The sequence below is a fragment of the Thalassophryne amazonica genome, chromosome 3 (assembly GCF_902500255.1).
Source record: "Thalassophryne amazonica chromosome 3, fThaAma1.1, whole genome shotgun sequence".
NCBI classification, from domain to species: domain Eukaryota; kingdom Metazoa; phylum Chordata; class Actinopteri; order Batrachoidiformes; family Batrachoididae; genus Thalassophryne; species Thalassophryne amazonica.
In genome coordinates this window covers 106,192,215-106,212,218 of record NC_047105.1, presented here as the reverse complement: position 1 = coordinate 106,212,218, position 20,004 = coordinate 106,192,215, and the positions used below count along the sequence as shown (strand labels likewise).

The following is a 20,004-nucleotide window of genomic DNA, read 5'->3' as shown; positions in this document are numbered from 1 at the left end:
AAATACAGGCCCAGTATCGCCGATATCGATACTGATACCGATACTTTTTCATATTCAAGCTTCATAGATCCAAAGGATCCAAAAGACCTAGGACAGAATTTCGCCAAACATTGTACGTGACAACAAAATACTTTATTATCACAATCAACATTTTTGTTTAAAAAACAATCACTCAACACAACTTAAAACAAAATCTCCTGAAGTAGAGGGCTGACAAACCACAATACAAAGGTGTGCTGCTCTGTGTTGTGTGACACAGCACAGCGCTGCTCTTACAGACAGAGAGTAGACTTTAATGAATCTGCGTGCGCAGCAGTCAGTGCGTGCGGGAGAGAAAAAAAGCTTGAGTATCGATCTTTTTACACGAGGATCGTTCAATATCAATACCAGCGTTGGTATCGATATTATCGATATTAGGATCGATCCGCCCACCTCTACATTTCAGTGGTGTTAGGTTCGAGTCTGTTCCTCTTCTTCATTACTACCACTCCAGTTTTGGAGAAGACCCTTTCATGCGGCACAGAAGTTGGTGGCTATGAAGATAGATTTTGTCCAGCTTGTAAAAAGTTGGATAAACAGGAGTTTAGCAATTTGGCTTTCCTTATGGTCTATGTAACCTGTTCTGACATAGTTCTGTTATAATTTATATATTATTATGGCAAGAAGCTGCAATGTATATCACAATATGGATTTTAGGCCATATTGCGTATCCCTAATGGCAGTCTGTCGTGGAAATTATCCTCTCTTTCTTCACTATATCTTGATTCAAGCTTGTCCACACATTCAAGATTCTACACTCTGAAACCAGTCTGTTATAGTTGCCAGTGAGAGTGTCTGGCTTCAGTATCTGTCTGAAAAGGCTCTGAGATCCACTCATGATCTTGTGACTGCAAGTCAATTTCCAAACACCAACTAGACACTTTTATTATCCCTCTTTCTTTTCAGGGGACTAAGACAGGTCAATCCCCTCGCCCCCCCTGCAGACCAGGCTTCTCCCAGAACTTCTACACAGTAATCATCTCGAGAGATGTGCTGCATGGCCACAGCATCCTCAAAGGTAAGTCGGCTACTCCAAGGTTTTCATTTATCGATAAATTATTTTTCTTCACCTTGGCCTTTGCACATCCCCAATCTCACAGTGTGATCGTCTTGGGCTATCGCTTTATGTGTGTATGCATGGGATGTCCATCACGCCTAAAGAAGGTCAGATCACAATCTAGCTGTGACTGTGCAATGTAAGCAGCTCATCTTCAGCGCTGGCACACATATAACCTGGCAGGAAATCGTGCGGCAGCAGCGGCAGATGAGTAAGTGGAGGGATGTGATTAAACGTGATGTGACAGCAGGTGTGTAATGCGTTCCAGTGAAGGGTGACGTTGGTTATGAAGTTTAATCAACAAGCGATCACCTAAATTACATTCATTTACGTGAACATAGGAAATTTCCTCCTTTTTTTTGATTGAGTGAGCAGCCGACTCGGGAAGCGGGCTAATTTGAATGGCCCGATGCGTACACTGTTGGAAGCCCCAAACTTTAATTTTATCCCCCAGTATTCATTGTAATACATTTTCCAGCCCTTTTATTCATTCTGTTTTTCAGACGAATTCAATTGTGTTTGCTTTCGCTCCATTTCTCTCCAGCACAGGCGGTGCACTATGAGCTTCATCCCAACGTCTTGTGAAATTATGCTGTATTTTCTTTAGGGTGCATCTTCTGTTTGCTGCTGTAAAATAAAATTCTCTCAGCCACACACACAGGCAGCATTTCACACTGATAGCTAAACAAAGACAGAAAATTGACTGTTAATAAGCGAAATAACTCTTCACTTTTAAGTGCTTTTAGACCATAAGCCAAACCTCTAAAGTTCTCCTACTACCAGATGATGAAATTACCCCAAGGACGAGGAGGAAGGAACGCTCGGAGCTATGACTTCGCTTTCTGTTTGAACGTTTCAGACCGATGCAGAAGGTTGTTTGGAGCTAAGGGAGTTGTGTCGGGTAATTTACGCCAAACATTCCCTCATGTTTCTTTCTTGTAACCGACTCTAGGCTGTTACTCATACACTCCGGTGAAACAGCTCAGCAACAGAGTACAATCAGCTTAGCTCTCCCCAGACTCTTTGGTTTCATAGCCAAATATTTGTCTATTGTTACATGAAATGTTATTTGCCAGGGGGAAGAGCCTTCTATATTGTACGAGTGATTTGAGCATTTTCCACCTTGGAGCAAAACAATTGAATTATTCTGGAAGTTATTTTGTTGTGGCGTTGCCTGACAAGGACGGTGAATTTGGCCGTCGGGGAGTGACTTTGCCTGAAGGAGCTTGAGGCTCAAGGTTTCTGCCTGTTTGGCAATTGGCTAAGGCATCCTGGTGTTGTGTCTAGACAGATAATGTATCATCGTCAGTGTCTGTAATCATATTATATGTTAATGTGTCTACAGGGGCTTGTGTCTCTGTACAGATTCACAGGTAATGCTTGTGTCTAAAAAAAAAAAAAAAAAAAAAAAAAGCAAATCTCAACAGTGTCAATATGATTTAGCTCATAGATGCTCATAGATAGCATCAAATCCAGCGTTGATCCAATAATACCTTTGCTTCTCATCTCCAATTCTTTCATTCATCTTTTTGTTTATTCTTGGAGAAAAATCAATGTGAGGGCTATCCTCCCGACAGGCCACTCTATGGGATGTGCGCTGCAGCACTTTAAGTCTTCATTGAATGATTAATGTGCAGATTCAAGCATTACTGAAAGTGTGTTTTCTATAGTGGAGGATGCAAAGCCTTTAGGAAAAATGCTACACTGTACATAACCTACAGTGCATCCAGAGAGTATTGACAGCGCTTCAATTTTTCCACATTTTGTTATGTTACAGCCTTATTCCAGAATGGAGTAAAGTCATTTTTTTCCCATCAAGATGCTACTCACAACACCTCATAATGATTAAAAGCTTTTTTTTGTTTTAATAATATTTGAAAATGTATTAAAAAGAAAAAAAAACTAAGAAATCAAGTGTACATACGTATTCATGCCTTTTTCTCAATACTTTGTTGATGGACCTTTGGCAGCAATTGCAGCCTCAAGTCTTCTTGAATATGATGCCACAAGCTTGGTGCACTTATCTTTGGACAGTTTTGCCCATTCCTCTTTGCAACACCTTTCAAGCTCCATCAGGTTGGATGGGGAGCGTCGGTGCACAGCCATTTTCAGATCTCTCCAGAAGATGTTCAGTCAGATTCAGGTCTGGGCTCTGGCTGAGCCACTCAAGGACATTCACAGAGTTGTCCTGAAGCCACTCCTTTGATATGTTGGTTGGTGCTTAGGGTCACTATTCTGCTGAAAGATGAACTGTCGCTCCAGTCTGAGGTCAAGAGCGCTCTAGAGCAGGTTTTCATCCAGGATGTCTCTGTACATTGCTGCATTCATCTTTCCCTCAATCCTGACTAGTCCCCCAGTTCCTGCCACTGCAAAACATCCCCACAGCATTATGCTGCCACCACCATGCTTCGCTGTAGGGATGGTGCCTGATTTCCTCCAAACACGACACCTGGAATTCATGGTAAAGAGTCAAACTTTGTCTCATCAGACCAGCAAATTTTGTTTCTCATAGTCTGAGAGTCCTTCAGGTGCTTTTTGGCAAACACCAGGTAGGCTGCCATGTGCCTTTACTAAAGAGTGGCTTCCATCTTGTCACTCTGCCTGATTGGTAGATTGATGCAGAGATGGCTGTCCATCTGGAATGTTCTCTCCACAGAGGAATGATTAACAGATTGATCATCGGATTCCTGATCACCATCCCTGACTAAGGCCCTTCTCCCCGATCACTCAGTTTAGATGAGCAGCCAGCTCTAGGAAGAGGTCCTGGTGGATCCTGAATTATTTCATTTATGGATGATGGAGGCCACTGTGCTCAATAGGACCTTCAAAGTAGCAGAAATGTATCTGTACCCTTCCCCAGATTGGTGCCTCAAGACAATCCTGTCTCAGAGGTCTACAGACAATTCCTTTGACCTTCATGCTTGGGTTTGTGCTCTGACAAGCACTGTCAACTGTGGGACCTTATGTGTAGATAGGTGTGTGTCTTTCCAAATCATGTCCAATCAACAGAATTTACCGCAGGTAGACTCCAATTAAGCTGTTGAAACATTTCATGAATGATCAGTGGAAACAGGATGTACCTTTTTTCCTTCCCACTGTAGCCAAGTGCTTGCTCACAGGGGGTCGTTTTGACCGTTGGGGTTTTACATCATTATTGTATGGCCTTGCCTTACAATATAAAGCGCCTTGGGGCAACTGTTTGTTGTGATTTGGCGCTATATAAAAAAAAAATTGATTGAAATTGATTGACCTGAGCTCAATTTTGAGCTTCATGGCAAAGGGTGTGAACACTTATGTACATGTGATTTCTTAGATTTTTTTTTTTTTTAATATACATACATCTTCAACCACTTATCCAGGATCAGGCCACGGTTCCAGTTTAGTTTTTTTTTTTTTTTTTTTTTTTTTGGAATACTTTCCGGATGCACTGTAAAACTATCATTTTCCGAGAAAACAAATGGTCTACAGATGCTATAGAGCTTATTAGCAGTTTGCTGGACCACTGTAGATGACGGCGATTGTCCCCTAGGAGAGACAGTCTGTGAGTGATAGGGGAGGGCCCAAAGAACAGCTTCCCAGCAGGTGCAGCCTGAACCCAGCTTCTTGTTCATATAGAACAACAGCTGTGTGCACAGTGAGGCGGAAACATGTTTTATTAGGTCATCTGTAGGCCTGTCATGATAATTGCTATATTGACTTATGATATGATATATGGATGTGAACTCGATCATTGTGCTGACCTGTTCTGTTTACACACATTTGTTTGCATAAGAAAGCCACCAATGTGGTGCCAGAACAAAGATTTTGTTTTTCATTCCAATGGCAGGGGGCTATATTTATTCTGTCTAATTATTTATTTATTTATTTTCACAAGGTAAAAACAAAAAATATATGGAGACACCTTTTTCTCGCGTGCCTGACCGGTGCTGCTGGTTGGTTTCCCTGCGTCAAGTTTGAGTTTCACCATGTGAAGGAGTAGACAGGGCGCACCCCCACCCTCCGAAAACACACACACACACACACACACACACAACACACACACACACACACACACACACACACACACACACACACACACACACACACACACACACACACACACACAGAGTGACAGTAAAGCAGGTAAGTGAAGATAATGTGTTTATTGACACTGATAAGTGTTTTTCTCAATTACTACGTATCTCCAACTGGAACATTTGGAAGCATACATCCAAATGACCTGCATTCCAGTGTTTTCTCTCCGTAGTCTCCCATTGGTGATTTCTACCCAGGATCGTCATCCTGATTCTAAAAATGAGGAAATTAGGTCCTATTGTCAATAGCATCATTGTGAAGTTGTGTCAGAGAATTATTTATAATTCAGCCGGCCATTGCCGATTACAATTGACATTCAATGTAATCTCATTACATGGAGGTACTGAGCATGTTCACAATGGCACTGGCCACTAAAGCCCACCAATATCCCATAAACTACTTTCTAGTGGTAGGTTCAGTCACAGATTTATCAGAGTTGGTTGACTTTGGCCAAATTATGTCAACATAAATGTGTTGCAGACCCAGACAAGAGCATGGTTTGAGGACACATTGCCTCTGACAAACAAACTGCCTGGTAGAGGGTTATACATCACTTAAGAGATAAAAAAAACAAAAAACAAAACTATTTTAAAGCAGGGAGTGATTCTGTGATTATTTCAAATATTTTCACCAGTAGCTGTTAAATTAATTATCTTCTTTGTTGTCACTCCCCAGCAAAAATTTTGACACTGTCACGTGTGCCACAATATGTTTATTAGCTTAATCTTGAAGTGGAAATAAATTTCCACAAAAACTCACAGAGCAAATTCATTCAAACGTGGTCAAAAACTCAGGGGACCATCCTCTCATAACACAGGTCCATGTCAAGGTCATGAGTCAAAGTCAAGGTCAAATCTATGGCATTATTGAATGTTTAACAGTGATTTCTTCAACTTCAAAACTTTGTGGGGGGGGAAAACCCACTGGTTACAGTATGTAAATGTCTAAGGTCAAGGTCAGTCAACAGCCATAATTCAATGTCTATAAATTTCCAAAGTAAACACAGTTCCAGCTAGGACTGCAAGCAGTCATATATGGGCCACAGTGTCTGTGTTTTTTTTTTTTTTTTTTTTTAAAGTGTTCAAAGTTTTCAGATTGGTCACTACACTCGACAATGCCATTATTATTCTAGATTACATGTTTTCATGCCCAATTGGATATGTTATTTATTTTTTTTTTGTTGTTGTTGTTTGCTTATTACCTTTTTAAGCTAAAAATGTACACATTTGGGTGTCAGAAATTGGCAATTGGAGACCAATTTTAGATGAAAGTTACCACAATTGATACTGAATGAGAGTTTGAATGCCTGATGGATTTCCTTACTTTTGGATGTGATTTACTTGTGCCATTGGTGGCTGCTCATAAACAAGGTGCATACATGTCAGTACAGCTACTTTTCATTCGCAGATGTAGTCACAGACCAGAGACAAGCAAAGGAATTATTCTCATGGCACATAGAAAGGGCAATATTTTATTGATAAGTATTCGGTTCCAGAAAACCAGTGGACATTATGTTTGTGCACCAGTTATTGTTGTGTATAGACAATGTCCTCCTCCTCTGCTCTTACACGCCTTGTTCCTGATGTAGCAGCGAGCTATGTATCCTGCTAGCCTTGCAGCCTCTTCCAGAATCAATGCATTGAGCCAAGTTTAATCATCACAACCATGCAATCCTGTATGTTTTTTCATAATAGGTATGGTAAGTTCTAGGTGTTCCATTTTGTTGGCCAGTTTACATTCAAGCTGAAAAGACCTGGTAGTGGAGGTTTGTGTTTATGTTTCTGCAGCTTGGTTCCAGATTCATAGGCTCACTTTTGCTTTATCCCTCTGCATCTCCTTCATCACTTTCCTGATGGAATATTAACCCATCATGTACCCCAGCACACTATAGATCACATGTCTCAAACTGATTCCAGAAACAGCCAAGAAGGTGCAGGTTTTCTTTGCATCCACTGACTCCAGCAGGTGGTTTCATTGGTGGACTCATCCAATCTGCTTAACATTATGTTAACCATGGCTGCTGGAGTTTTGGTGAACAGGGTCATATATTCCACAACTACCCCACACCAGCACTGAAAGCCCACAATGCCAAGCCAGTGAGTAAATGGTGGTGGAGAACCCTACAGATGGGTCTACTACTTTCCACTAGCTTCCAAAGATGATGCATGCTGGTGAGCCACCTATGAAACCACAAGGATCTAACATGTTTGACCCTGGTGGACATGTGAGTGGCTATCCTGCCATATGCATGGTCTGTCCATAAAGTATCGTACCTTTTTATTTTTTCAAAACTATATGGATTTCATTCATATGTTTTTACGTCAGACATGCTTGAACCCTCGTGCGCATGCGTGAGTTTTTCCACGCCTGTCGGTGACGTCATTCGCCTGTGAGCACGCCTTGTGGAAGGAGTGGTCGGTCCCGCCCCCTCGTCGGATTTTCATTGTCTGGAAATGGCGGAATGAAAAGGACTTTTTTTCCATCAGAATTTTTTCAGAAGCTGTTAGAGACTGGCACCTAGAAACCATTCGAAAAATTTATCTGGCTTTCAGTGAAAATTTTACGGGCTTCACAGAGAATAAGGACTTTAACTACAGCTTTAAGGACCCCTTTAAGCACGGTCGGTACGCCGCGCTGTGAGCTGCGACGATGCGGCACAAACCACTGGATCATTTCTAAGCTGATGGCTCTGTGGATACGAGACCATCGTGTGCTCTTTCTCTGGTTATCACAAGACCTGGACATCAGCCATTTTCCGGCAGATTTCACTTTTAACAAGAGATTTTGTCATGGAAAGCCGCGCGGAGGCTTCGCGCGTCACGACCGATTCGCTTAGATGAAGCGAGACAAAGGAAACCTCCGTTTCGGAGTGTTAGAGGACAAGTTGGGACATGTCCAGCTCTCCACAAGTTCTTTTATACTCACTCGACTGGTAAGCACTGAAAGCCGAGATAGACATGTTCAAACTTGTTGGGACATGTCTATCTCGTCTATCTCGCCGGAAAATGGCTGATGTCCGTCTGTGATAACCAGAGAAAGAGCACACGATGGTCTCGTATCCACAGAGCCATCAGCTTAGAAATGATCCAGTGGTTTGTTGCCGCATCGTCGCAGCTCGCAGCGCGGCGCACCGACCGTGCTTAAAGGGGTCCTTAAAGCTGTAGTTAAAGTCCTTATTCTCTGTGAAGCCCGTAAAATTTTCACTGAAAGCCAGATAAATTTTTCGAATGGTTTCTAGGTGCCAGTCTCTAACAGCTTCTGAAAAAATTCTGATGAAAAAAAGTCCTTTCATTCCGCCATTTCCAGACAATGAAAAGTCCGACGAGGGGGCGGGACCACTCCTTCACAAGGCGTGCTCACAGGCGAATGACGTCCCCGACAGGCGTGGAAAAACTCACGCATGCGCACGAGGGTTCAAGCATGTCTGACGTAAAAACATATGAATGAAATCCATATAGTTTTTGAAAAAATAAAAAGGTACGATACTTTATGGACAGACCTCGTACTACTGTTACTCACCTGCTTGCCAGAAGACATCCAATTAACAATGACCGGAGAAAAAGCAAGCATGAAAGGGAAAATACAATACCCTTTTGGCAATACTGTTCTTGGTGCTATATGGTTTCCACAGCCTTTCATAGTACTTCAAATGTTTTAAAGTCATTTTGTTACATCAAACTGCAATTGAGAACCTCCATTCAGCTGTTGATACTTGAGACATGTTGGTGATGGCTCATTTTGAACATCTTCACATTATCCCCAGTGAATACTGCTGTAATTGCAGCATGGCCTGTCCATGTGCATTCCTTCTTTATTTTGATAATTGTTCTTTACTGCAGGACATTTGAGACTTTAGTGCAACATTATAGAAACGGAAGAAGAAATGCTATTTATTTTATCCAATACTGACAGTCACTCATCAAAACAAATTGTAATCTCCGACTGTTAAAAGAAGGAAAATGAACACAGAAAAAGTGTTTTGTACACTGGCTGGAAATTTCACACATTTTCTAGTCCTGAAATTTGTTTCCCGCATTCGTCATTTGAGAGATCCTTGTGAGCACCCATATTGTGTCAGAAATTATATGCACACAAGCTAGAAGCCCCCAAATGTGGTGGTCAGGCCTGTTCACATCGGCTGTATTGAATAATGCATCTGCATGAATGTGGAATAAAACCAGGCTTCACTGTTGTCAAAGTGATGTCATCATAACTTCAAATTCAAAGGAATGTTGGAATGCTAAGATGAATTATATTTTAGACATCAAAAATACTTACCTTGCTTTTGCAAATCATAAATTATTGGAGTAGAATTGGAGAAGTGTACTACATGGTCCACAGATCATAGGCTTTAGTAGTTAACAGTGGTAGGTCTGGGTGGGGGTGGGGGGGGGTGTCTTTGGAACATCCAACTAAGTCAGCTCCCTCTTCCCCTGGTTATGGAGTTGTTCTCCTGACCCAGAGGTCAGTTCTTCAGCTCCAGTCATGTCAACGTCACATTGCCTTCCTCTATTTCTTGGACAAGAAACTTTTTTTGTGTACTCTCATACTCACAGTTGCAAATACTCGATGGGGATAATCTTCATTGGACTATCACCTCATCCAGGTGGAGTCATAGACTCTCATCGACTTCATGCTGTAGGCAGCAGAGCTAACACCCGGTCCTATGTAGTACATGGGTTTGAAAAGTTCTGATCAGAATTGAAAGGTCATTTTTGGTTATTATTTATCAGTGCCTCATTTGGTCTGTGTTCTCTGGCTTTATGTATGTTTAACAGGTTGTCATCAGTCAACCACATAAGACATTTCTTAAAGTAAATTGCAAATTTCTGCACTGCTGCTAAATTGTGTGGAATAAATCATCCCATGTTCCCATGGAGATGTTTGCGTGAGTGCTGGGGTCAGAATTGGATGGGGAGGCCGCGGCACACTGGCAAGAAGACAGCTGGGTCTGAGATTGTGGTCCGTGCAGATTCCCACTGAGGGCAGATAAGGCATGAAAAGAAATATTCCAGTCATTGCACATCTCTGTGTAAAACCATCACCTCGCTCCGGAGAGCTGGAACAGACACCTTGACGCATAGACAAAGGGATGCAGCCAGAGTACAAAAGAAATACGATTCAGATCAGACTGTGTTGCATTAAATATGTGGAGAAACAGAGGTATAGTGTCTTTAAGTGACTGATTAGAAAACCTAATTTCACAGGACTATGTAATAGTACCTGTGGGCATAAGAGAAGAATGGGTCCAGCAATTTGACAGTTGACCAAAAGTACCTTGACTTCACCCAGATGATTGACCTCTGGCTGATCTTCTTGGGTAATTCTGCAGTCCACCTAAGGTGTACCACATTTAGTACAAATTAGGCTGAAAAGTCCAATTCCTTGACATTGAGCTTTTTCAAAATGAAAATCTTAAGGGCAGTTTTTGGTCATCCACTTGCATATCAAGTTTGGTCAAAATCAGCAAAATAATTGGGGAGGAGTAGTCCAACAGGCACACATGAGCTTGATCCCAATAACTGAGCTTTGACAAATTTGACCTTGTTGTGGCCCTGCGATAGATTAGCATCCTGTCCAAGGTATACCTTACCTATCACCCAGTGACCATTAGGTTAGGCTCCAGATGCCCCATGAACCTTATTTGGTATAAGCAGGTACAGAAAATGAATGAATGAATGGACAATTGCGGAACCCACCTCCATATGTATGCGAGGTTTGAAGCAAATCAGTGTCAAGAACTTGACTTTTGACTTTAACACATTGACCTTCATCCCAGTGATTGACAGAAAATTTGACTTTGCCTGTACACTTCCAAAACCCAGCTATATTTGTGCTATTTTTGTGCATATTGGAGTCAAAAACTAAGGCAACAGGAAAAGGTATCCTGCATAAAATTTGTGCCTTATCCAGTGGTAAGGACAGTTCAGCTAATCCAATAACAGATAATTATCAAAGCTAATGTTTTGGCTAGCGGATTAGCTTTTCAGATAAGTTTTAAAACCATCATCGGACCAATTATCTTCTGATAAATTTAGTTCCGATAACTTTGAGTCCAATTGACATTTTTTGGTGGTAAAGTGAGCAACGTTTAACAGTCAAAAACATTTGTAAACCCTAAAATCAAACATTTTAGTCTGTCTGTTGTGTGTTTGTGGCAGACTGGCTGCCTGTCACTTGCTGATGCCATCGTCTTTAAGCGCAAAATGTGATTGGCCAGTCGACGCAGGTAGCATTGTGGGTAGTGTAGTTCAGGTTCACTTTGGACGTTACAATGAGTGTTATCGTCCACTCGACACACACACACACACAAAAAAAACAGACTAATTTTAACATTATTTTATTTTATTTCTCTGTGGCTGACAGTATAATTTAATCACCAAGACTCGGTGGGGGAGAGAAGCTCTCACAGTGCAGCAGTGTACAGAGGGACTTTTCTTCACAGTTTAGACACTGTTTGGGATAAAAACAGGATGCTTTATGTGGATTATTTTTTCGGATGAATCCCACTGAAACTGACAGGTAAGAATTTCTATTTACTATGTGTCTTTTACTCTGCCATTCAATGCATTAATGGACGTATTTCGGTTGTTTAAGCTGCAGGGTTCAAAGCGTGTGAGAAAAGCAGCAGCTTTTTAGTTTGTAAATGACAGTGTACATAATACCGAGATAAACTGTGACTTCTAATACTGTGTTTTACTGCTTTTGAAAGATGATGACAGTGTTTGTTTGTTTTTTAAATCATTCATTTTTCATGCGTTCTTGTGTGTTTGTGATCCTTGAATTTACCCAGCAGCGAAAAGTGAAAGTGAAACTGGTTTTTCAAACTCTGACAGTGTAATCTGATGTGGCTGTGTCCGAATCATTTTTGATCAGGATATGTCATTCAAAGCGCATATTAAACAAATATGTAGGACTGCTTTTTTGCATTTACGCAATATCTCTAAAATCAGAAAGGTCTTGTCTCAGAGTGATGCTGAAAAACTAATTCATGCATTTATTTCCTCTAGGCTGGACTATTGTAATTCATTATTATCAGGTTGTCCTAAAAGTTCCCTAAAAAGCCTTCAGTTAATTCAAAATGCTGCAGCTAGAGTGCTGACGGGGACTAGAAGGAGAGAGCATATCTCACCCATATTGGCCTCTCTTCATTGGCTTCCTGTTAATTCTAGAATAGAATTTAAATTCTTCTTCTTACTTATAAGGTTTTGAATAATCAGGTCCCATCTTATCTTAGGGACCTCGTAGTACCATATCACCCCAATAGAGCGCTTCGCTCTCAGACTGCAGGCTTACTTGTAGTTCCTAGGGTTTGTAAGAGTAGAATGGGAGGCAGAGCCTTCAGCTTTCAGGCTCCTCTCCTGTGGAACCAGCTCCCAATTCAGATCAGGGAGACAGACACCCTCTCTACTTTTAAGATTAGGCTTAAAACTTTCCTTTTTGCTAAAGCTTATAGTTAGGGCTGGATCAGGTGACCCTGAACCATCCCTTAGTTATGCTGCTATAGACGTAGACTGCTGGGGGGTTCCCATGATGCACTGTTTCTTTCTCTTTTTGCTCTGTATGCACCACTCTGCATTTAATCATTAGTGATCGATCTCTGCTCCCCTCCACAGCATGTCTTTTTCCTGGTTCTCTCCCTCAGCCCCAACCAGTCCCAGCAGAAGACTGCCCCTCCCTGAGCCTGGTTCTGCTGGAGGTTTCTTCCTGTTAAAAGGGAGTTTTTCCTTCCCACTGTAGCCAAGTGCTTGCTCACAGGGGTCGTTTTGACCGTTGGGGTTTACATCATTATTGTATGGCCTTGCCTTACAATATAAAGCGCCTTGGGGCAACTGTTTGTTGTGATTTGGCGCTATATAAAAAAAAAAATTGATTGATTGATTGAATCAATACTAAAAGTTATCGTTTATCAGTTATCTGTAATAAAGATACATTTTTTAACCGTTTATCAGTTTAGCATCATAAAAGATAACTTTTCAGTTATCGGATTAATGGTTATTGAAGCTAACATTTTAGTTAGCTGTGCCCACCACTGGCCATATCCCAAAGTGGCTCTCTTTTCAGATCTGCTGTGCCAACCCAGCATAATTAGGGGACCAATAAAATGGTGTGCTGAGATTGTCTACCAATATTATCTGAATGCAAATAAATCCAGATTAACATTTAAAACATCTGACAGTTGATCATTAAAAAGAAAGCGAGAGATGGATGACAGATCATTCAACCAAGCTGAAGTGCACCTTCTTCCACCTGTTACTTTTCACCATTGTCTTGTTAACTTGAAATATCACTTCCATGCAGAATAAATAATGAAATGTTTGTCTCATCAACATGATTTATTGGATCTGCAAATTTTTCAGAACTTAATTCCTGATGACTGGAGGTTCTTGGGTGGCTCTCTAGTGGACTCTGTGATTACTGATAACTTTTGCTCAGTGCTTTGTGTATTGTTGGATTCAGTTGCACCTGTGAAGATGAGACTGTGCTACCTGCACCTTGGGTTTTGATGATTTATGAGATATTTTAGGTAAATGTAGGGGATTCATGCATATGTGGCATGTAGCATCACTCAAGGCTGCAGTTATCTTATCATGGATGGTATGATTGATTGGCTGAGTATGAAAATGCCGTATCAGCTGTAAGACAGTGTATTATTGTAAAATAATTATAAATGTTATCCTCAATTCTTGTTAAGTAGTGTTATGAAACCGATAACAGAATATCCAGCCTCCCATAACCATGATAAGGAATCCTTCAGTATAATCAGATTAGGTCTCCATCTAAATACCCTAAATACTACTTGTCTTTGGTTTTCACATAATTTCTTTTCAGAATCTTGTTTTGTGATGGGTGCGAAATGTATTACTTATCTTCATGATCTGCTACCAGCTAGAGTGAAGGATCTTATTTTAACACTGCACCCTTGATGCTGATTATTGTTAACTTATGACTGAGCATTAGAAATCTTCCTGCTAGTTTTAAAACTACGGCTAAAATGTATTTTTATGAAGGACAGTTTGAACTCAAGCTTACTGGCAAATTTTAGACTTATTTACAGTGGTGGGCACAGCTAACCAAAAAGTTAGCTTTGATAACCATTAATCAGATAACTGAAAAGTTATCTTTTATGACGATAAACTGCTAAAAAAAATTATCTTTATTACAGACAACCAATAACTGTATTGATCTGGACACAGCCAAATCAGATTACACTGTCGGCTTCTGTTAAACCAGTTTCACTTTAAGCGCTACAGGGGCTTCTGGGTAAATTCAAGGATCACAAACACAAAGAACACACGAAAAATGAATAAATAAAAAAATAAAACCCCAAGCACTGTCATCATCTTTCAAAAGCAGTAACACACAGTATTAGAAGTCACAGTTTATCTCTGTATTAGATACACCGTCATTTACAAGCTAAAAGCTGCTGCCTTTTTTGCATGCTTTGAACCCTGCCGCTTAAACAACCAAAATACATCCATTATTGCATTGATTGGCAGAGTAAAATAACGTAGTAAATATAAATTCTTAGCTGTTAGTTTCAGTGGGATTCATCTAAATATACAATTCACATAAAGCGTCCTTTTTAAAAATCCAAAACAGTGTCTAAACGAGAAGAAAAGTACCTCCCTCTGTACACACAGCTGGGCCATGAGAGCTCCTCTCCCCCACCGAGTATTGTCAATTAAATTACAATAATAAAATAGAAATCAAATAAAATAATGTTAAAATTAGTCTGTTTTGTTTTTGTGTCGAGTGGACAAGTCACTGTAATGTGCAAAGTGAACCTGAACTACACTACCCACAATGCTCCCTACGTCGACTGGCCAATCACGTTTTGCATTTAATGATAACGTCATCAGCAAGCAACAGGCAGCCAGTCTGCTCCCTGGCTAGAAACACACAACAAACGGACTAAAATGTTTGATTTTAGGGTTTACAAATGTTTTTGACCATTAAACTTTACCAGCAAAGAAAATGTTATTGGACTGAAAGTTATCGGAACTAAATTCATCGGAAGATAATTGGTCCGATGATGGTTTTAAAACTTATCTGAAAAGCTAATCAGATAACAAAAACATTAGCTTTGATAATTATCATAATTATCATAATTATTTTTATATGTGTTCATGTACCGGGCCGGCTTATGTGTGTTGTTTGTGTGTGTCGTCTGTCGTCATGAGGCCGGTCATGGTTTGCTCAGCCCTGCTGTTGACCTAAGGCAGGACATACATCTGGAGCTGGTCCCCGGGCGCCTAAAGGTGACTTCTGCTCCTAACTGGCAATTAGGATGGGTTAAATGCAGTAAACACATTTCATTGTGCAGGGAACATGTTCCTTTGTGCATATGACAATAAAATTCTTTTGAATCTTTGAATCTTGAATCAGATATTGGATTAGCTGAACTGTGCCCACCACTGCTTATTTATAATTTATAATTTTAAGTCTTAAAAAAAATGCCTGCTGAGCCACTTCTTACAGTTGTTGACCCCCAAAATGTGAATATTCACAATTCAAATATCCACATTATCCACAGTCTGGATCAGACCCAGATCAGACTTTGTCAGGTGATAGTGAGTGCCAGTCTGCACCACACTTTCAAATATGAGAGTGATTGGGACATGTGTGATTAAGATATAATGTGAAATATACATTAAATGGGGTTTTCAATGTTACATTTAAATGGTTACAAAATCTGTAATCTGGATCAGATCTGGAACAAACTATGTCAGTTGATAAAGGATACCATACTACATAATGCTCTTAAATATGAAAGAAATGTTATCTTTTTTGACAGAGTTATGACATTTTTAATATTTGTTCAATGTTCAAGATAGGGAATTTTCCAAGGTTTTTCCTGACTTTACCCTTTGACGTATGACCTTCCAAATGTAATCAGTTCTTGCCTATCAGGATATGAATCTATAGTAAAAATATCATAATGATATATGAAAAATTGTGGGCTCCCGGCTGTTCACAAACAAACAGACAAACAAACATTTGGCAGAGGTAATAAAATGTCAAATGAGCAGAGTATTCTAAATACATAAAGAATTATGAAAATATTGCTGTATTGCATTTTAGTTTTGGTGCCATGTGCCATGAGAAATTAAGTCATAAACATGGAGAATTTAGCCTGATTTCATCTGCTGATAAACACTCAGAAAAATGAAGCTGTGAGGAATGTGAACTTTGATGACATCTGGTAGGGTTACGCCCCTCAAGGCCCACTATTGAAATTAATTTGAAAAATGGACTTTTTTACAGTGTGAAAGCAATGTTTTTTTTTTGTTTTTTTTTTGAGTGCTTCTGGAACAGTCTGCAGAAGTGAAGTCCACCACAGCAACAGAATGGTCTTCAAAACAGAGATCTAGCCATGGATTCTAGTCTTTCCATTTGTGGACACAGGTGCAGGGACTTTGAGACAGGTGCCTGATGTTATGTCGTGATTATGGATCAAAATGGCTGTCAATCTGTTGTGCATTTGTTGTGCAATCTGTAAGTACATAATGTGCACTCTGGGTTATTTTACTTTGATTAGCTTTATCAGGACTTGCACAAGTTAAAGAGTTGGAAGGAATGATTTATAATATGGTCTAATTTTCTTTAAAGGATAGTAGTGTTGACTGGAGTGGGATATGCCCTTTAAACTGGAAATGGATTTGTTTCAGGGAGTGGATCTGGGCTTGACAGTAACGCTTGCCCACTTGATATTGGTGAGTGATTGGTGCTCTCTGACTCATGCTCCATGCCAATAACTTACCTGAAGTGGCAAGTTAATTTCCATATCCATCTGATCAAAAATCAACATATTTCAGTGAAGTTTCTGGGCCCGCAAAAGCCTTTTTTAATTGTTTGTTTATGGATAAATTAAATGCAATTCACAAAACCTGTGCATGGTTCCTCTCACTTTATCTCCTGCAGAATCACTGGAATGAACAGACAGACAGCACTGTGGTTGCCTTTAGCAAAGATTCTATGTTTTAAAAGTTCATTATGATACTGCTTCATCAGTTTTATTCATACACATCATCAACAGTGCATGTCAGTCTTGCTGAGTCATAGTGCAGTGGCAATGCATAGATAAAATGTTTTTGATGGGCAAGCATATGTGGCACCTATATTATAATAGCCAAGTGGCCTCTGTGTGCGTGTGGCATCTATATTATAATAGCCAAGTGGCCTCTGTGTGTGTGTATAGCTTCGGTTACGCAGAAACTGGTGAGAGCTGACGTGCCGTTTGGCATGATTATGTATTTTTGATCAAGGAGGAATGCTGTCAAAACAGGAAGTTCATAGGACTAATATTTTTGGAGAAACTAGCAATTTTATCTAACCAGTAAACAATGGACGTTGTGCTGCAATGCACCATTGGAGTTCTGGGTTTTGGGGTTTTAAATGTTGTTATTGTGGATCATGTTATTTTAACAGTGTTGTTAGTGTTATTGATTTATTATTTTTGGAGTTCAATTGGTTTAGTCAGTTTAGTTAACTGCCATGTTATCATCACCATTAGTGAAAAGAGTATTGCCTTTGATGTCTTTGGCCACCATCTCTGATTGTGCATGTGTAAAATTAAAGGCATCTGCTTCCAGCAGAATGCAGGCAAAAAAAAAAAAAAAGCTCCGTGTGCTTGCAACTGGGGACAGCTGACATTTGCCATTTGGTATGCTTATGTATTTAAGGTCAAGGATAAATGCCGCCAAAATGGAGCATTGATGGGACTAATATTTTTGGAGAAACTATGAATATTAGCTAACATTGCTAATTACATTCTGGACTAACACACCATTCCAGCAGGGGGCAGTAAATCATCCTTATATTAAAAGCGTGAATGCGTCTGTGATTTTAAGTTCAATGTAAGTACATAATGTAACTGTAAATACGTAAAAAGTACATGGATGACACAAGAAAGTGAAAACATTTATTTCCATTGTGGTCCAATCAAATGAGAAAATAGAAGTAATAATAAAATCTAATCATAATAATAATACTGATAAAATAATAATGATGATCATAATAGTTGTATGATATCAAGAAGCTAAACAATTTATAAATGCATTAAGACAGTAAATGAACTTAAAAAAATGACATAATTAACAAGAAAAGAAAGGGTTGAGTTTGTCATCTAAAAATTGTTGAGGTCGAAGGTTCTGAAAAAATTCTGGACTCTTACATCATTCCAACTCTTCATACAAGCATTATTTATGACCACCCTCGAAAAATGTCAGCTACCTATTTTATAAATACTAACTAATTTAGTGGCCGTGGATCCCCATGGGCAACACGGTAATATACCTCTTTATTCGTGTGTTTCCTTCCCACTTGCAGACTGTCATAGCCAGAGGAAGGGGGAGTGGGAACAGCCCTCCCATTCATGTTAAACATTCACCTTTAAAATCATTTTGGATATACTACTACTATTCCAACTACTACTACTGTTACTACTCCTACTAAGAGTACTACTAATAAATATAATAATGATGATAATATAATGATGAATATATATATATATATATATATATATATATATGACAAAAATAAATATTTGAACACCCTGCGATTTTGCAAGTTCTCCCACTTAGAAATCATGGAGGGGTCTGAAATTTTCATCTTGGGTGCATGTCCACTGTGAGAGACATAATCTAAAAAAAAATCCGGAAATCACAGTGTATGATTTTTTAAAATAATTTATTTGTATGTTACTGCTGCAAATAAGTATTTGAACACCTGTGAAAATCACAGTTACAGAGGTCAAACGTTTCCTGTAGTTCTTGACCAAGTTTTCACACACTGCAGCAGGGATTTTGGTCCACTCCTCCATATGGATCTTCTCCAGATCTTTCAGGTTTGGAGTTTCAGCTCCCTCCAAAGTTTTTCTATTGAGTTCAGGTCCAGGACCTTGAAATGCTTCTTACGGAGCCCCTCCTTAGTTGCCCTGGCTGTGTGTTTGGGGTCATTGTCATGCTGGAAGACCCAGCCATCTTCAGTGCTCTTAGTGAGGGAAGGAAGTTGTTTGCCAAAATCTCACAATACATGACCCCATCCATCCTCCCTTCAATACGGTGCAGTCACCCTGTACCCTTTGCAGAAGAGCACCCCCAGAGTATGATGTTTCCACCCCCATGCTTCACGGTTCGGATGGTTTTCTTGGGGTTGTTCTCATCCTCTAAACATGGTAAGTGGAGTTGATTCCAAAAAGCTCTATTCGGGTCTCATCTGACCACACGTCCTTCTCCCATGCCTCCTCTGGATCATCCAGATGGTCACTGGTGAACTTCAAACGGGCCTGGACATGTGCTGGCTTGAGCAGGGGGACCTTGCTGCCCTGCAGGATTTTAAACCATGACAGCATCATGTGTTACTAATGTAATCTTAGTGACTGTGGTCCCAGCTCTCTTCAGGTCATTGACCAGGTCCTCCTGTGTAGTTCTGAGCTTTCTCAGAATCATCCTTACCCCACAAAGTGAGATCTTGCATGGAATCCCAGACCAAGGGAGATTGACAGTCATCTTGCGTTTCTTCCACTTTCTAATCAATAATTGGTAGAAGACAACAGTTGTTGTCTTCTACCAAGCTGCTTGCCTGTTGTCCTGTAGTCCATCCCAGCTTTGTGCAGGTCTACAGTTTTGTCCCTGATGTCCTTAGACAGCTCTTTCATCTTGGCTATGGTGGACAGGTTGGAGTGTGATTGATTGAGTGTGTGAACAGGTGTCTTTTATACAGGTAACAAGTTCAAACAGGTGCAATTAATACAGGTAAAGAGTGCAGAATAAGAGGGCTTCTTAAAGAAAAATTAACAGGTCTGTGTGAGCCAGAATTCTTGCTGGTTG

At 40.1% G+C, this 20,004-nt stretch overlaps 1 protein-coding gene across 2 annotated transcripts in view; it reads left to right on the top strand.

The window, feature by feature from the left end:
• Window positions 1–20,004, top strand: part of cdh4 (cadherin 4, type 1, R-cadherin (retinal)) — a 1,030,104-nt gene that overhangs the window by 8,429 nt on the left and 1,001,671 nt on the right. For both annotated transcript variants that reach the window (XM_034167231.1, XM_034167233.1), the window contains exon 2: window positions 946–1,057. In XM_034167231.1, coding sequence (XP_034023122.1) covers window positions 946–1,057 — 112 coding nt within the window. The remainder of the gene's footprint in view (window positions 1–945; window positions 1,058–20,004) is intronic.